The 19,591-nt window shown below is 46.3% G+C and overlaps 1 protein-coding gene across 3 annotated transcripts in view; it reads right to left on the reverse strand.

Moving 5' to 3' along the window:
* The window catches only part of NTRK2 (neurotrophic receptor tyrosine kinase 2), a 374,642-nt gene that overhangs the window by 145,750 nt on the left and 209,301 nt on the right, over positions 1 to 19,591 (reverse strand). For 2 of the 3 annotated variants that reach the window (XM_062207127.1, XM_062207126.1), the window contains one exon: positions 9,045 to 9,233. In XM_062207127.1, the coding sequence (XP_062063111.1) occupies positions 9,045 to 9,233 (189 nt within the window). Of the gene's footprint in view, positions 1 to 9,044; positions 9,234 to 15,439; positions 15,488 to 19,591 lie in introns of all 3 variants that reach the window. The other variant, XM_062207125.1, reaches the window with a different exon arrangement.

Here is a 19,591-nt window from a genome sequence, read left to right on the forward strand (position 1 = left end):
AGCTTTGGCTTCTCCTGAATCGAGTTTTCTGCCTGTGCAGACCCTGAGAGGCCTCAGATGATGGCTCAAGTAGTGGGAGATGTGGATTGAGTTTCTAGCTCCTGGCTTTGGACCTGGCCCCAGTCCTAGCCATTGTGGGCATTTGGGGGAGTGAACCAGCAGGTGAGAGCTCTCTGGCCCCCTTCCTTCCTTCCTTCCTTCCTTCCTTCCTTCCTTCCTTCCTCCCTCCCTCCCCTCCCTCCCTCTTTCTTTCTTTTTTTCTTCCTTTCTTCCTTTCTTCCTTCCTTCCATCCTTCCTTTCTTCCTTCCTTCCATCCTTCCTTCCTTCCTTCCTCCCTCCCTCCCTCCCTCCCTCCCCTCCCTCCCTCTTTCTTTCTTTCTTTCTTTCTTTCTTTCTTCCTTCCTTCCTTCCTTCCTCCCTCCCTCCCTCCCTCCCTCCCTCTCTCCCTCCCTCCCTCCTTGCTACCTTCCTTCCTTCCTTCCTTCCTTCCTTCCTTCCTCCCTCCCTCCCTCTCTCCCTCCCTCCCTCCTTCCTACCTTCCTTCCTTCCTTCCTTCCTCCCTCCCTCCCTCTCTCCCTCCCTCCCTCCTTCCTACCTTCCTTCCTTCCTTCCTTCTCTCCTCTCTCTCTCTCATAAACAAAGTAAAGTAAAATAAAACAAAAGACATTTCCCCAAGTGGAGACCAGCTGTGGTGATGCATTACACAATGTGGAGCTTTTTCCTGTCTATATCAACCACTTTGTTGGAACATTAGGGTTATGGCACTCAGTCTAAATGCCATCATTATCTAATAAGGAGCCTGAGTTACACTTTAATGCACCCAGAAGGTCAATGGCATGGTGCACTGAATGTGTTAAATAACAGCAACAGGATGAAAAGAGTGTTGATGTCTACCCACATAGAGTAACTGATAAGAGTAACATAGCAAAAGGCCTGGCTTACTGATTTCTTTCTAGGACTCCCACTGCCTAGGGTTCAAAGTCACACAGATACAATCATCTACAAATCACAGGAATTTATTAGTTCTTGACTCATTTTTAGAATCTGTCAACCTTATCCTCATTGCATAACAGTCTGATGCTGACACCCTACTTTGTGTCATCCCATGGATGGGGATTCCTTGCCAGAAGCCTTTTACAACGAATAATTTGTAGCTCTCTGGGCAGCTCACCCTACCAGGTGCAGGGAATGACTAAAGGGAGACTCTAGCTGATAAGAAGTCCTCAGCTCCCTGAATGGAGCTAGTGAGCCAGTGGGAAGGACAAAAGCCATCATCTGCTTCCATTGAGGAACCAACTGCCATGGAATCTTCTGGAACATTGCCCATTACCTAGAACCCTCAGCCTGTCTTCCAGAACAGTCCTCACTTTGGGAGTCTTTCCAGCCCACAGCACAGCCCTGTTCTCTGTGGTGCTCACCATGGAATAGCTTATCTAATCTGGAGTCCAGGATACCTCTGGATCGGACCTGACATGTCCAGCCACATGTGGCCCTGGCTCTGTCCTAATCCCTGTGCACCACTCAGTAAATATACAACAAGAGATCAAAAGTCATATACCTCATGTGCTTCCTACAGCCTTTCCAGTAAAACCCACCAAAGGTAAACCATAACAATAGAAACAGGAGCTAAGCTCACTACACAGAAAAGCAAGGGCACAAGTGATTGATCAAATTTCATGTGACAAGAAGATTTCAGGGGTGTTCACAGGTCTACAAAGCTGTCTATCCAAATGATTTCAGTGGTTACCTCTAGCTGTCGGGATTTTACAGGTGATTTTTATATATCACTTTTGTATCTTATGTTCTCCAAGTTTTCTATAGCCTCTCTTATCTATTCTTAGAATACCTGAAGGCATTTTGGGTGGTTCAGATTGTCTTACTAGCAAAACTTCTCAGGCCTATACCAACAGGAATGGCCATTATGGTTCTCCTGGAACCCTCCTGGCTTTAGAATTGGAAGTTTCACATCCCAGATGCCAGGAATTGCTTTAGCAGGGACAAACCACAATGGGAGGTCACCCTGATACGCACTCGTGTGTCTTCCAATGTCCCCCTCCACGAGAGAGGCCAACAGCAGCTCACAGTACCTTCTCAGCCCAAGGAAGCAGACAGGGAAGAACTGACTCTGCTCTTCCCTGTGCTGTTGCTTCAGCCTCAGGAGATGACTCACTCACTTACATTTAGGGTCCAAGACCAAAGACAGATTACAGTGATCAGGTGGAACTACAGAGCAGTTCTCTCCCCAGTTCTATCCTATCCACAGTATAGGGAAAATTCTTCTTACCCACCTTTCAAGAGAAAGAACAATGGCGAAGAAAAAGTGAGGCCAAACAAACCATCAGAAAGTCCTACGGCCTCAGTGAGCATAATTGTGTGGAGGGGCATTGCTACACCTGAGCAAGGGGAGCTGGTGTGACTACAAGGCCAAGAAGAAGGCCAGAAGTGGTAGATCACTCTCTCAGGCTACCAGACTGGGTAAAGACAGAGAACCCCAGCACCTGAAGCTGCGGAGAAAACATGGATTGAGCATCACCTCTGCAGAAAAACCTCCAACAGGGTCATCTTGGGTTAACCATAGAGCACAGTCAACTGTTCCAAAGCAGCTGAGCAGCACGAGGTTCTTAGCAACCTAAGCAGCTCCTCCTTGTCTGTGTCTGCTGAGCTGCTCCCGGTCTGTAACCTGAAACCCAAACCAAGGTGCAGTTTCATGAGAGGCATCCTGCAGGTGCACACAAACCCGTTCAGTTGGGCCTTGGGGAATACACAGAGCAAATGTGTTCAGATGCTCCTCCACCAGCTGGGATATGTCCAGCTCATCACCGAAGATTTGCTGAACTTGGGCTGAATGTGTGCTGTGTGCACCATGCGTACTCCCATTGTGCTTGACCGATGATGTGGAGGTAAACAGTCCTCAGAATATTACCATTAGCACCTCCTCAACCTAAATCCATGACCATGTTGTTTTCCTCTTTGGCCATCTCATGAAGGACTGTCTTCCACAGGAGGTGTAGGTATCCTATAATGGGGTGGTATTTCTTGACTGGGAACAGGGTTCACATACTAATAATATGACTTTACATAGTTTGGCTGTGCTTGACACCGACTTGCTAACACATCTTCATCTCGGGAGAGTTTGTAAAGTGCCTTTACATTTTAACTGTAATTATACAGCATGTACTCCTTCCCTTCCTTCCAGGAAACTCAAGTTGCTTTGTTAAGCATTATTTGATAGCTTCTTATCATCTCCTTTGGAGTTGAAAAGGGGATATAATATCAAATTGTTGTAGCTAGTGGTAGGGAGCGATGGCACCAAGAGGGAGAGAGTCAATTGTACTGTGGCCTACATAATGCCAGCAAAGTGCCAGAGAGGCCCCCACAGGGATGAGTTGTCAACCCAGGGTGCCATAAACAAAGCAACTTCTAAGGATCCTGAAAATAACTGATCTCTCCGTCCTAATGCTCACCCTGGGCAGAATAGACTTGGCTTGTTTGTAAAGTGCAGCCCGTGGCCTTCAAAGGCTCCACCCAGTCCCCAAAGCAGCTGTTGTGTGTGACCAGTCAAATGCTTTCAGAAACAAAACTGATAAGAAAAGACAGGAGAAAAGTGCTAAAGCGATTGTCTCTGCGTGTTTCTCCGTTCTACCCCTGAGCATCAAAACTAGACCACAGTCACTAGACTACAGTCACGCAAGACTGTAGAAACATCTTGAGTGGACTCTCAGGGCCCTCACCCTGTGATCTGGTAAGCTCTGGGGTGCTAGATGCAATCCAGATTCAGGTTTTTTGCCCATGTGTTGCAAACACCCCTTCCCTTTAGACCATCTTCTTTCTTTCCTAGATGGTCTGTGAATCTGTGCTTATCTATATAATGTCCTAATGATCATATCTCAGTGGGAAAACACACACACACACTCTACACACTCAGCAAATGTAATATGTGAAGAAGTATGGCACACTCTAGAGGAAATCAACAACTCCTCCCTTCATTGGACACGAAGTGGAAGTGGAAAAAAAGAAGTCAGGATTCTTTCTATGCATCTGGCACAGGAAGATATTAGCTCTACATTTACACAGAAGGCATGCGCCACAGGGACAAACACATCCAGGTTCGCAGTTAGAGACAAGTCTAATTTAATGTAGGCCAAAGACCTCTGGCCCTAGCTCATTTGCAAGACTTCTCTAGAAAAGACACAATTGTAGGGATAAACAGAAGTCTGTGGCATTTGTCCTGACAGGAGAAGATGTCCCCACCCTTCAAGATAACTCAAGACTGATGATTTTGGAGGTGTGGGGGGGTGCTGGTTAGTAGGTTTTGGTTTCGGTTTGGTTTGTTTTTCAGCTTGGAAGGTATATTTCCATTGTACCCTGTCAGAAACTTCCTCGGCAGCCAAGGAGAGGATGGCAGAACTGCTGCCCTTGACCCAAGGTTGTAAATTCTACTAGGAAACCCCGCGGGCGGACAGACGATGCGTGGTTTTCAGACATGTCTGAGACTAGTTGCATTAAAGACCAACGCCAGCCTTGATGTTGCTGAGTTCCTCAGCTCCATCTTGCCATACTGATTGATCGAGGAGGTGGGTCTACAGTTAAAGTGCCATAGCACTTTGAGGGGTTAGTCTTGGGAAGGCAACTTCTTGCTTGGGTAGGTTTTGGAAGCTAAGGAGTGACGTCAAGGTGTTGTCTGGCCAGAATTTGCAGATAACCATTGAACTCTTCTCCATCAGGCATGGGTTAAGCCTCCTTTAGTTCCTGCAGTGACACAGGAGCCTCCAAATACCAAATTATTATCAGACGGTCTTGGGGGAACCTCTGGGCCCTGCAATAAAGTAGACAGACTTGCTATTGGAAAGTGCTCGGGAGCAATTCAGTTCTGTTCAGCTTGTGCTAAAATCCTGCCAACCATCTCCGGACAAATCTCACATAGTGCTGAGAGGCAAAAGCTACTTTCGGGGGACACAAGTCATCGTCATCTTTTACCTAAGTGACCATACGCATCATTTAAAATAAATCTCATTGGATCACATCTTTTGCTATTGCTTGTGGTTTCATTTTTAAAGAAAATACGTAAGAATTGAGGCTAGATGAGAGGTCTTCACAATATCTTTTAATTCCATTTTCCATGAACTTTGTGAAGCACTCTCACATCATTGGTAAAATAAGGTGTTTGCCTTCATTAACCTTTCAAGTCTAACTCAGAAGAGCACGCAGGGGGTGCACTGTGGGTTGAACCTGACTCACACAGATGTGTTCTTATAAATCCCACACAGTGTTTCCAATCTTGGGGAATTCACATAAAGTGATATACTTCCATCCTCTCTAGAATAATTAGAATACTAGGTAATACCAGGCCCATGCTGTCCCCCACCCGTGGCTTTCATGACCCTCTATCATTTTTCTGGCCTATGTCTGATATTGATCTGTCTGATCTCCAAGAGGTAATTGGGATTTAAGACCCTTGTTCTACCACATCCTCACGTGGTGCCTAACATAGCGCATTGTGATTAGGTGACCATCTCCCCAGAAGACTCCCTGAAGGCAGGATGCAAGCCACTGCTACCACAAAATCTCTAGTTCCTCGCATTACAGGAGAATTATAAGGAATCCATAAAGATTCCATGAATTGAACTCCACTCTCTAGATCAGATCCTTAACAATCCAGTGGAATGCGACGGGACAACTGTCTGTGAGATCACATAAACATTCCAAAGCCAGCACTTTGGAGGAGCATATGGATTCAGGAAAGAAATCAGTATGGTGGTTTGGGCCCCAGGTGTGGTGTACTGTCCTTATGACATGTTGTTTTAAGTATCCAGGAAAAGTTCTGAACTCTCTCTTTTTTTTTTTTTTTTTTTTTTTGGCAATGTAACCCGTGCAAATTCTTGGAAGAGTCTTTTAAAAAATTCATTATTTATTTATTTGAAAGGCAAAATGACAGAGAGAGAGAGAGAGAGAGAGAGAGAGAGAGAGATCTTTTATCCACTAGTTCACTCCCCCAAAAGCCTGTAACAGCCAGGGCTGGGCCATGCTGAAGCCAGGTCTCTCCCACGTGGGTGCAGAGACCCAAGCATTTCTGCCATCCTCTCCTGCTTTCCCAGGCGCCTTAGCAGGAAGTTAGATCAGAAGCAGAGCAGCCAGGACCTGAAGTGCCATTCTAATATGGGATGCTGGTTTTGTCCACAACACCAGCCCCAGAAGAGCCATTTTTAGAAGGTCATTTATAAAACATACGCAATGAGAACCACCTATTATAAAGCTGAGCTCCCAGGATTCCACTGGCCTTTCTATGTCAGAGATCTGCATTTGAACAATTTTAATCTCTGGGTGACTATGATTGAAGAAGCGATTTTTATTAAAAATCTATTTCTCCTAAAACTGTCATCTAGTCGATTCCATGGACCAATAGATTGTGAACAGCATATCTCCTACATAAACTACTATGTAGGTGAGTGGGATAGAAATAAAGCCATTGAGAAAGGCTGTGGGTCTTCTTGCTACAAGTCAGCTAGTTGGTGGTATTTCAATAACAAGAAGCCACATCTGGCCAACATCTGGCCAAGTCCAAGATACATCACGTCCTGTGCTATGACGGAATGGTTCAACAGATCAAGTTCCTGCTCTCCAGGAGCTCACAATCTAACATACCCAAGGCTACAGAAACACATACAAGCAAGCAGTCATACCCATTAGTTAATAAAAGGCAATGGATACTTTGAAAATAAATATATATATGAAGATAATATTTTGGAGATATATACATGCATGTATATATATGAGACATTATATGTAAAATATGACATATATATGACATGATGTTTATAAAAGTGTGAAGGGAAGGAGAGAACTGAATTACTTCTTCATTCATATTTGTTTGGAGAAGGATTCATGGAAGACATGTGATTTTAAGTGTTCTTAAAGTCAGAAAAGAGTGTACATGGCTCAGTGCCTGGAAAAAAGACATTTTCTTCTGGTATAAGGTGACAAGCAACTGACAGCAGTGAGGCCAGAAGAGGACAGTCCTTGGAAGGGCCCAGTTCAAAGGTTCTAGGGAAGGATGGGCAAATGGTCCTTTCTGGGTAGAAGCTAGAGATGTGGACCGGCTGCACTGGCTCTTTGAAAGCCTTCTAAATGGAAGTGGCACAGAATGACTGAGCCACAAAACCAGGAGTCCTCCGCACATCACCAAAATGCCTAACGCAGAACCTCTGCATGAACGCCCAGTGAAGGAGATGACCGCTGACCGCGTTCTTGCAGAATTTTGTGGGAAAGAACGCACTTCCGGCAGAACCAACAGAATGAGTGGCCACCTAGTCCACTTCCATCTGCAGGAAGTCTCAGGGATCGTCTCATCTCGTGCTCTTTTGTTCATTGTCTCCTACTGGACTTGTGGGGCTCATGGCCTCTCCTGGGTTATTCAGCTCTCTTTCCTCCAATGACAAGGGAAAACAAATTTTTTGACGGCATACTGAGTTTAGTCAACCTCAATTATAACAGAGCCTCAGGCTAACTGAAGTAAATCACCCAGCCTGGTTCTGGAGTCAAAGGACTCTTTTCCTAGGGAGAGCAATCAAAATGATGACAGATGCGCCCACCACGGCACCCTAAGCAGGGCATTGTAAGAACCTTGGTTGGACGCTTAACTCATCAAAGGAGGCACATTAGAAAGTAGTTTCTCTCTCTTCTTATCCACGTCACAACCAAAATATTAGGATTAATGATGCCTTGATTTCAAATTATACCTTTTTGTTCCAGGTGCTCACTATTCTGTACCAGTTTTTTTTTTTTTTTAATTTAACTGACATAGAAAAATTGCATGTGTTTATGGGATACCATGTGATGTGTCAATTCACTTGTACATTGCATAATGTCCAATCAGAGTAAACACACCTATCTCCTCAAACAGTTAACTTTTCTCTATGAGGAAAATGAGTTCAATATTCTTTACACATGTGTTTCTACTTATCTTGTCATGTTCTAAATTTATCTGAAGTCTATGGTAGGTCCAGTCTTACATGTTACAAACTTATGACACAATTCTTCCTAACGCTTATTGTCAACTCCATTCTCAAGCATATTTTGGGAGAAATGGGAATGAGTAGGAAGATGTTACAGATGTATCTTTACATGTGAACAGAGTTAGGCTCCCTCATCTGATGAGAGTTTTTGGTATGCTGTCACTCCCTAAAGCCTACCCAGGCAATAGTCTGAGACAGGGCAGGAGCTTGGTAGTTCAGACAAGACAAGAACACACAATGAGGGCACATTCACGCATCAGTGGCAGGGGACCTCTTGGATCTGGACCACCTGCCACCCTAGCCCTCTTGGCCCCTAATTCACCAGTGAGCAGAGGCTTGGGGTCTGTTTGATAGCCATGGATCCTTTTTTTTAAAATATTTGAGCAGCAGTGCCAAAGATAGAATGGGGGCTCCGAGAAAATTCTCACACTTGCCAACAGAGGCTAATGGGTTAATTTGGTTCCAAGAAGTCAAAGTCAATGTGCTTCCCCCAGCACTTCATCTGTTGCAATGTCTCCTTGCTGTCATGGTATCACAACAGGACCTCATGCTGGGAACCAGGACTGAACAGGGAATACAGAACTATCCAAATTGATACCACCTGTGTACAACACAAGCCTTCCCAACTGCCTACAGTACGTATTTTAATTACTTTCAATAAACCGAAGTTAAATTCACCAATCGCCTTTCTTCTATAACTGACGTGTGTGCATACTCATGGTACTTCTGGTTTCTGTCTCTATCTTTTCCAAGATAAGCACGCCTTGATTCCAGCTTCATGTTGACAAATGGTTTTGGGAGGCAGATCCCAAGAGAAGTCGGTATCTGCCCAAATGTCCCCACCCCAGCAGGAGACAGGCTCCAAGAATTCCATCAGCAACCAACTCAAGGAACTGTCCCATAGGCCAAAAGCCACAAGAATCCTCAGATCCTGCACTGCTCCCCTGGAGTCCCCAGGGGCTCTGATAAACAAGGCTGGTTGATACAGTCATGTAGCAAATGGACCAATAAGTGTAAGCAGCTGTACTTACATGTGTCTGGCTTGAGCTGGCTGTTGGTGATGCCAAAGTACTGGGGGTTTTCAATGACGGGAATCTTGGTCATTCCAATAATGACGGCATCGGGGCCGCCCTCTGAAGAGGAGGGGGTGTTACTCCCATTGGAGATATGGTGGAGCGGGCTGGCGGAGTCATCATCATTGCTGATAACTGAGGCTGGGCCTGAAGTAGAAAAAAAAATTAATTATAATTGTATAATTGTAATTATAATGGTGTTATCAAGCTATAGTTCATAAACTTAAAACACTCTCATTTTTAGTGTACAATTCCATGAGTTTCGATATATTCACAGGATTTATGTCATTACTACAATCTATTTTTAGGACACTTTCATCTCCGTCCAATCAGTACTCACTTCCCATTCCCCCACCCCCACCCCCACCCCTGCAAACTTCCAGCCACAGGCTCCTTTGAATTTACTTCCTATCTTTATGGCTTTGCGTCATCTTGAAACTCATATCAACGGAATCATGTAGTATGCACTCTCTTGTGACTGCTTTCAGGTAGCATAATGTTGTTGAGGTTCATTCACACGGAGCATGCATCAGTTCTCCATTTTTATTTATTTTTTTACCCAATACAACTCCATCATATGGATAGGCCACATAGGATATGGATAGGTTCGTTAGCTGTTGGGCATCAAGGTCGCATGGGCTATGATGCGAAATACTGCTATGAACACTTGGAGGGAGACTTCCGTGTAGACACATGTTTTCATGAGTGGCATCTCTGGGTCATAGGCAGTACTAGGGTTAACATTTTCAGGATCGGCCAAAACAATGAGTTCTAATTTCTACACTTTCTTCTCCTGTAGTTGTATATGCAGCTCTCCTCTTTGTTCTTTTTTTAGATTATTTATTTATTTATTTATTTATTTGACAGGTAGAGTTACAGACAGAGAGAGATAGAGAGAAAGGTCTTCCTTCCGTTGGTTCACCCCCCAAATGGCCGCCACAGCCAGGAGCCAAGTGCTTCCTCCTGGTCTCCCATGTGAGTGAAGGGCCCAATGACTTGGGCCATCCTCCACTGCACTCCCGGGCCACAGCAGAGAGCTGGACTGGAAGAGGAGCAGCCGGGACTAGAACCCGGTGCCCATATGGGATGCTGGCGCCACAGGTGGAGGATTAACCAAGTGAGCCATGGCACCAGGCCCCACTTTCCTCTTTGTTCTAAAAGCATCTACAGAACACCCTGTCATTGAAACTTCCTGTATGGATCTAGGATTCATGTTTCACGGAGCACTGAATGCTGCACTAGGAGTTGGGAGACCTGTATTTCCTCTCTCCACTCTTCAGACAACTCATTTACCTTCTGTATTTCCATGCACTTGCACAGGAAAATGCACAAAACAGTATCTGCTGGATTTATGAGACTGGACTGAGTCTAGTGATATGGAAGTGTAAGTTTAAATGGGCTTCATGCGTTCAGATTTCTCTGAGGTGTTACCAAACGAAATGTAACTGCAATGTGACTAGAATCACACTGGGCCCCTCAATGACTGTGTTCTCTCCTCGACATTCTCTGAACATCGGCACCACTTCTGTCCACCAAAAACATTCATTTCAATAATGGATCGATCCCTCAACAAAGGCATCTAGTTTACCTTTAATTACAGTATTATTTCCAGAGTCATGACTTGGCTATCCTTACACCACAGCAACGATCATAGAATTTTTCATATGAGACATGTTTTCTAATCTATAATCCCATTACTTATATGCCACTATGTACAGGCTATTACATATTCTCTAAACTAATTATCTCCCGGCCACTAAATCCACACTGTTTGCAAACAAAAATAGATCATAAAGATGAAGATGTAGGTGAGGCCTTTACAGTCATTAAGATCACTTATGATAGGAACTCCTTCGTGAGAAACACGGCCTCCTAGACAAATGCTGCACACACGTCCAAAGGGAACCAAATGAGCAAGGATTCCATGGAAACAGACCGCTGGCCACTGGTGCAAGTCAAGAGCATGAAGGAAGAGAGTGGGTGCGGAGGAAAGACATAGGGGAGTGAGAAGGCAGAAGGCTTGGTGTCCCCAGCCAAGGCACATGCTCTCTAGAGGAGGGGAAATAGGAAAGGCTGTGCCCTATGCAAGGAGCCATGTTTTCCTCCAGCCCCCCCCCCCCCCCAGGATGCCTGCGGCAGCACCTCCACCCATGCTCCACCTTCTTCCTCACACTCAACTACCTCGGTGACTTGAGCCATTTTCAAAGCAAAAGCTGTTTCTCAGACGGTTTTTGAATCCCCTAAGAATTAGGATCCTCCATCCCCCAACCTGCAAGATCCCTTCCCCACCTCTTCTTGTGGGGATTTATCATAGTGATAACAACTGGACACTCCCCAGCTACCTGTGATTTCAATCAACTACGCAGGAGGCAGCCAACGGCTATTAGAGGTGATTTTAAAGCATTATCTTAAGGGTACGTGCATTTAAGTTACCTTGAAGGATACACCCTGGTTTAAATCTGCAAACAAGTCCTCACACAGCCAGCAGCGATGCCAGGCAACACTCAAAGCCAAAGGAAGCCTACTGGTGCACTCCTCTTGTGCCTAGTTCACCTGTATTACTAAAGACCAGAACTCCTGCCAAGAATACATACAAAGGCAAGTGCTTTCTCATGTCCCCAACCATCCCTGTGCTTTCATTAGCTTTCTGACAAGTCCAGATCACCCGAATTCTCTCCAGTGATGGAAAATAGAGACATTTCTATGCTAAGGTTTCTGCATCTTGACAATAAAACCATGCCACCATTCACTGACTTGCCTGGTTCCTGAAGCAGCTACAAAGCAGACCACTGCCTGGCTCCCCCTACCCCCCCAACCCAGGGCTGCACAATTCTCAGCAGGTGCCAGGCCCCATCGTTGTCCCCCCAGAAATGTGGTTGTCGTTTTCAAAAGCTCCATGTACTGTCTGAAGGCCTGTAATCTTCCCTTCTGGAGCACCGGCAAGGATGAGAACTACACTGACTCTTTGTTGACTTCTCTGATTCTCCTCGGGTGGGCCCAGGGCAGGGAATGAACATCACAGTAGTATCTGACCATTTGTTTTTAAGATTTATTTATTTATTTGAAAGTCAGAGTTACACAGAGAGAGAAGGAGAGGCAGAGACAGAGAGAGAGAGGCCTTCCACCCGCTAGTTTACTCCCCAACTGGCTGCAATGGCCAAAGCTGAGCTGATCCAAAGCCAGGAACCAGGAGCTTCTTCCGGGTCTCCCACATGGGTGGAGGGGCCCAAGGACTTGGGTCATCTTCCACTGCTTTCCCAGGCCACAGCAGAGAACTGGATCAGAAGTGGAACAGCCGGGACTCGAACCGGCGCCATATGAGATGCCGGCACTGCCGGTGGTGGCTTTACCTGCTACGCCACAGCGCCGACCCCATATCTGATCATTTTTGAGAAGGTGGATACTTAGGAGACAATCTTGAGATGCTTCCAGGAATTCAGATCCTAAATCATCTGCAAAGTACACCTTGGAGCCCTACTTAAACTACCCAATCATGACAACTTGCTGTCAATTCTCCTTTGCCACCAAAGGATACTCCTCCCTTCCTCTGATCTCTCCAACTAAGGCACCAAGAATTACAAGGTGATGGCTTCTTGTTTGGGGGTGGGGAGAGGGAATTAGGCATGAAAGTGGTCTAAAGAAAACATCAGAGATCATTTTTTTTTCAAAATCCATTTCACACGGCCAGAAAGTTGCTGTTAACAAATTGGAACCCAAAAAACCTCAGCCAGCCATCCAGTGAGATATTCCTCCACATGCGGTTTGCTTCATTAGCGATGCTCCAAGACCTGGAAGATTGATACGGCTGGCAAGGTTGCAAGGATCAAGCCCATTTGTCTACGAACACTTTGATAGAGCACAGCAGCACCGGGAAGGGGACTTGCTCTCAACAGAGACAGTGAATATCTATACCATTTGACAGCAGCCTGCCTGTGCCTGCCGCAGCGTGTGGTTTGGTGAGTCTGCCTGTGTTTGAACAGACACCATATCAAGACAGACAGAAGAGTCAGGTGCACACCACGGTGGGGTCTAAGAAATTCACACAAGGACTTGACAAAACATACTGTGATGTTACTATAAAGTCTCACATGGCTGGGTCCGTGCACGCTTGCTGAGTGTGAGGTCAGTAGTTCTAATGATTGAGCGACAAGCAGGAGTTCTGCCCAGAAATATTTTATACCATTTTTATTTTTATATGTTTCGGGTGCAAAGAGGTGTTTGTTTTCATTTGCCACAGCTTCTTGGTAACATGTCCTGTGCATAGGACTTCACAGACATTTCTGAGCTGAACTTACTCTCCCGCAGCAAGAACTGATGACAGGCATCTAGGAAAGGAGTTTCCTTCTCTCCACTCCCACATGCCAGCAAGGTGAAGAAAAAGAGGACTCCTTGAATGCTCTGACTTCCGGGCCCTGCTGGCACTGGTGGGACTGCCTCTCCCCAGGTCAGCCAGTTCCCAGAGACAGAAAGCACCATGTCCTGCAGGCGCACCTTTCATATACTGGCAATGCAAGGTCTACACCCCATCACCTTTCTTATGTGGCTCTCACACTCTAGGTCTACCTCCCCGGGCCATTCTAGGGCCAGGGCCCAGAAAATTCAAGAGAGCTCCCTCTGCCCCAGAGCCTGTGGAAATTACCCAAACTACTAATCCTGAGCTGGCTTACTCTGCCTTGCCCATTCCTCCCCATAGAAGCCAACAGAAATGCTATTGTCATGCTTCTCCTGGCTCTCTGGGCTTCCGGGCCAGCCCCAGGGCTTCCCCACGGGATCTCCCACAGCATGATATGCCCCCTTTTCTTGGGAACTGGGAGCACAAAGTATCTGTTCAGTGACAGTCATCTCCTGACTTGAAAAATAACAAAAATCTCTGATGGACCGTGGTTGGAAGAATAATTCTAAAACTTCCCTCTACTAAGAATGTCTACAAGGGGAAGCCATGTTGTTGAAGTCCTGGTGGTGCAAGTGCCCTCTGGAATGTAAATTGGCTCGAGGAAATGTCTAAGTGGTTACAGTGATTTGCTATTTAGCAGAAGGAAAACCCATCTTTTAGCACTGTTTAACTCCCTCCCCTACACCCCAAGCAACACACACACACACACACTCACCACAAAGCCCGAAAACAAGGCACCTGTAAGACTTTCCAGGTTGGATAATCCCTCTGATACATCCTGGCAAAACCACTGTAATCAACTGTGTCTGGAATTTGCCCTAAGGGACCTGCCCAGAAGTTCAGAGTTGGCAGAGCACGAGGTTCTGGTTTTCCCTCATTTCCTCTGTCCCTTTGCTGATTTCGAGCTCTTATCTTGAAATACACTGGACTAGTAAGGATCAGGAGAGGGTGACTTCCCCCCACCTCACTCCAGGCCCCCTCTACCCTGAGTTCAGCCCACTGGGCATTTTGGATCACTGGACACACACAGATAGAGGCTGTGTTGCCCGGACAAGATCTGATGTTAAATTCAAAAGGGGAAAAGCAACAGGCTTCTTTATACAAACAGGATGAACAAGCATGGGCAGGTGGCTCAGAACAGGGCAGCTCAGTGACACGTGTGTACCTCCCCTACTTTGCAATCTTACCTGTATCCAACCTTGCTACTGAAAGGCACACTAACCAAGTGCCCATGATGGTCGGATCTTGCCAACCCACATGAAAGACAAGAGACAGCCTAACTTGTCGTGCCATCTATGTAAGTCCCGTTCCTTGTCTCTGTACCCAAAGCAAACAATGAACAAATTGGAGGGGTCCCCAGGGAGCACACCTGACTTCAATCCTAATGATGAGAGACACCATCTGCATTCACTCGTTAAACGACAAACTCTGCTTTTCAATTGTCAGCACATCGTCTGAATACTAGGAGTGGAACGCAATCAAGCTCAAATCACAGTGTCTGGACATCAGAGCGGGTTTTGAAAAGAGAAATGGTCATAAAGGAAGAGCTGATTGACCAATTCAGAACCATCACGTGGTGGCCCATAGAAGCAAAACCCACACCGGGCTGGGCTGACACCTCAGCCAACTATTAGCTGTCTGTGCTGTTGAAATGTAGTTGCATTTGCTTTCATGACCCTCTTGAAAACTGCTGTAAAACTGAGCCCTGGGTCGACCATTGGCAACAGCTCGGGATTAAAACCCAGTAGACTCTGCAAATGCAAAACCGTTGACTGAACTCAATTAGCCAAAGTAGCCCTTTTTCCAAGCAACACTCTAGACCTCCTTCTTCAACTGATCAAAAACCAGGAACCAGAAAATGAATCAAGGACCAAGGATGTAAGAGGATCTAGGCGGATGCATCCCAATCAGAAAACATAAACTCATCACTGGTCCAGAGAAGGAGTAAGTGACTACTTACCCACACCTTGTCTTGATTTTACTTTCCCAAATCCAAACCATGAGAAATCTGAAAACCACAACAAAACATAAAATAAACTTCGAAAGACAAGGTAAACCACAGGCAGTCAGCACTGTCCTTAACTCAAGGAACTCAACATGAGCCCCTCCCCCTCTTAAAAAAGAAAGAAAGAAAAGAGAACACACAAAAAAACACTTGGGACCGAAGCTTCCTCTTAAACACCTGGAAACTAAGCCTTGGATTTTTGTGTTAAGATTTATTCCTATCCTGAGAACACAGAATGAACTCCAGTTAAGAGACAGCATCCCGGCTTCAAGAAAAATGGCCACAACCCAGGGTTAATAGCTCGGAGCTGTTTTCTTTCTTTCTCACTTTCTATCTTCCCCGGGTGGAGAGATCATTGCCTACTATTGAATCATCTAACAGGAAAGCTGTAGGAGCAAAGACACACAATGCATTTGACAAATGTACTACAGCGCAGAACCGCGGCAATGTGGGAAAATAATGAGAGAAAACAGATCTTTGCAGAAGCTGAGACAGGCAGTAAAAAAAGGAACACAGAACCCTGTGGGAGAGCTGCCATGCGGGCTAGATGGGGACTTGGGAGGGGAAAATAAAGGGATCCTAATTCTGCACGAACTCCCGCTACTGACTTGTTGTGTGACTGCCAGCTCTGCCTCTTACAATACAAGCCTGCACTAGGCACCTGTGAGAAAAGACCTGCGGAAAGTTTCGGAAGGCCCCACTGATCAGAGCAATGGTGAAATGCTTGTTTGTTTCTTGGGCCCAACTGTTCCCTTCCAGGTAACTTCCACTGGGTTCAAAGTGAATTCTGCGCAGCAGGGAAACCTGGCCATGAGGCGGAGAACAAAATGGAACCTAAATAAGGTAACTGTGCCATTCTCTGTTGTTGAGTTCCTCTATAGGCGGTTAGCATAACAAGCTAGGTGGCAGGACCACTTCAAGTGAAAGAGTACACAGGAGAACGCTTCACACACGGATGCCTTACAAAGTCGCTGTCATCACTGTTGGTTTTCCAAGTTTAGGATTTCCTTCTCCGGTACTGTAAAACTTCAGCCCTCTAACCTCACAGGTGATTTTCACGTAGGGTGGATGTTTCCCTGAACGGTCCCCTGCAGGGTTTAGGAGGTCTGAAGAAGGCTTGGTCTCCACCCAAAGCCACAGAAGATGATGAGCTTCATTCAGCCCAGACGGGCAGGATTGTGCCTAAGGATTTCTTAGTTACTATTGAACCCACTTCAAAAAGAATGTGTTTCCCCAGTGGCCATCTCTCTCTCTCTCTCTCTCTCTCTCTCTCTCTCTCTCTCTCTCTCTTTCTCTCTCTCTCTCTCTCTCTCTCTGTGTGTGTGTGTGTGTGTGAGAGAGAGAGAGAGAGAGAGAGAGATTTGCATAGTTTCAGGTACACTAAGGCATATAACTTATTATTATCTATTTGAGAGTCAGAGAGACAGAAGAGCTCTCTGCCCATTCACTCCTCAAATGCCTACAACAAGCAGAGGATAAAGCTGGGAACTGAGAACCCAATCCAGGTCTCCCAGGTGGGCGGCAGGGACTCAACCACTTGAGTCATCACCATTGCCTCCCACAGTCAGCATCCGCAGATAGCTGGAGTCAGGAGCCAGAGAACGGCTTTGAACTCAAGTACCCCAGGAGGGGTCAGTCTTCTTGGGCCCTAGGTCGATGCCTGCCCTGTAGATAGAATTATTTTAAGGCTGTTTTTCCCGTGTGAGCATTTTTTTCAAAGTTATGTACCCATTTTACAGAAAACCCATTGATGGTGCATTTCAGACGCATTGTGCTCATTAATAATAATAAACACAACTGCAATGAACAGCTCTCTGCATCATCAGAGTTTCCTTCCCTTTTCAAAAACCATTCCCTAAAGATCAACTTTATTTTTCATGGAGTTACTTACTCAAAAGGGATGACTTGTTACTGGACTTCCTTTGCATTGTCTCGGGTCTCACTTTCTGAGAGGTCAGGAGAATATTTTTGAGCTCCACCCAACAGGAAAGGCTATGGTGCACCATGCCCTATGCCCATCCTGCCAGTGGGAAGGCTCCACCTACCTAGCAGAGCCTGGCAAATACCCTCCTCTCATTTGCATCCCTTGAAACCATTTGTCCCCTCCTCCCTCAGACTGGTGTGTGGCTCAGGTGCAATGCGGACACTGCAGATACGAAAGGTGTAAGAGTTCCTCTCACTCATGCAGTCATTACAATTCACCAAGCACTTTCGCCCACCCCAGACACTGCTCTCTTGGTCCTCAGCCATACCTTGGTTGGGATCATAAATTATCCTGTGCTTATTGACAAGGAACTGGGACTCAGAGAGGCCCACCGGCTCAGCCAACGCCCCCGCTTGCAGTGTCTGAGCTGAGATTTAGTCTCCTAGGCTCTTTGGATTTCTTTTCATTCTTTCTTATTTGCCTTCCCAATGCTCAAGAAATAGCCTGTTAAGCAAATTCTGCAGTACTGTAATCAAGATTCAACTTTCCATGTAGGGAAACATGATAAGTAGGTAGTCCTTATAATGTTTTTACTCAACGGACAGATCAGAGGATTCGGTGGAAACGAGCAGTAGGGTCTTGCCCACCAGGAGCTTACAGTGGAGGGTGAGCCCCCATCGAACTGTGGGCAGAGTGCCTGGGAGCTCAAACAAGGAGGGTCCATCCCAATCATGGGGCTCATCTGAGAGTTCTCCGACTTCTGGAGAACAGATTCCTGCTGGCTCCAGAACAGGACAGAGCAGAGGAAGAGTGCAGATGGTCCCCGACTTCAAGAGGATCAACTTAGGATTCTCTACTATGGGGCTGGCATTGTGGTGTAGTGGGTAAAGCTGCCGCCTCTAGTGCTGGCATCCCATGTGGGCACCGGTTCAAATACTAGCTGCTCCACTTCTGATCCAGCTCTCTGCTATGGCCTGGGAAAGCAGTGAAAGATGGCCCAAGTCCTTGGGCTCCTGCACCCATGTGGGAGACCTGGAATAAGCTCCTGGTTCCTGGCTTCAGATCGGCACAGCTCCGGCCATTGTGGCCATCTGGGGAGTGAACCAGCAGATGGAAGACCTCTCTCTCTCTCTCTCTCTCTCTTTCTCTCTGCCTCTGCCTTTCTGTAACTCTCTGCCTTTCAAATAAATAAATACATGGTTTAAAAAATATTCTCTGCTTTAGCACAACATGAAAGTGTGACAGAAATCACACTTTGAACTTTGCATTTGGAGTTTTTCCTGGGCTCCTGCTGTGTGATCCCACGCTCTCTGGCAATGCTGGGTGGCAGCAAGTGCAGCTCCCAGTGAGCCCTGAGGCCATGGTGGGGAACAACACACACTCTGCAGGGTTCTGAGGATGTGTGGGGGGGGTGTATTTTGTGTCTTCAGATTCCATCATGGCTTCCATAAGCTACAAGAGACATTCCACAGCTTACCCTAAAATAGGCCATCTGTTTAGATGATGCTCCACAGCGGAACACGACAGAAGTGTTCTGAGCATGCCCAGGAGGGCTAGGCTGTGATGTGTAGTAGGCTGGATGTATTAGACGGCATTTTCAATGTGCTACGGGTTTATCCGGATGGAACTCCATAGTGATTGGAAAATCATCTGTTAATTATGGCTATGGGACATGTCGCATATGTCCAGGGGCTGATGCAGCTGGAGAGGGGACAAAACTAAGACACACAGCCAAGGGCCAGGTCAACAGTCTGGCTGCCACTCGGATGACTGTGGTTAGACCCTGAGGAAGCCAGTCTTAGGCTAAGAATTAATGTGATCAAGAGCAATTTTAGAAAACTGGTTTTGGTTGCAGGGTGCCATCAGGATTACCACAGAGAAACACCAAGGGCAAGAGGAAAGGGAGATTAAAAAAAAACCAAGCATGGGAGAAGTCTGGCCCGAGCCGGGTAACAGGCACCAGGGACAGTGCACCCAGAAGGGAGTGACAGGTGGGTGTAGTTAGAGAACAAAGGGACTGACTGCAGGTGGAAGTGGAGGCAGGTTCAGCTGTGGTGTAGGCTGCCACTGCCCATAGCACCCCCAAGGAGCTTAGAAGGGAGACAGATTGAGGAGTGAAGCTGAAAGGCCTGCGTTGGCGCACGAATCCCAGGTAAAGTGTCCGTGTGGAGGGTCCCATCCAG

Source organism: Lepus europaeus, chromosome 12 (genome assembly GCF_033115175.1).
Source record: "Lepus europaeus isolate LE1 chromosome 12, mLepTim1.pri, whole genome shotgun sequence".
Taxonomy (NCBI): domain Eukaryota; kingdom Metazoa; phylum Chordata; class Mammalia; order Lagomorpha; family Leporidae; genus Lepus; species Lepus europaeus.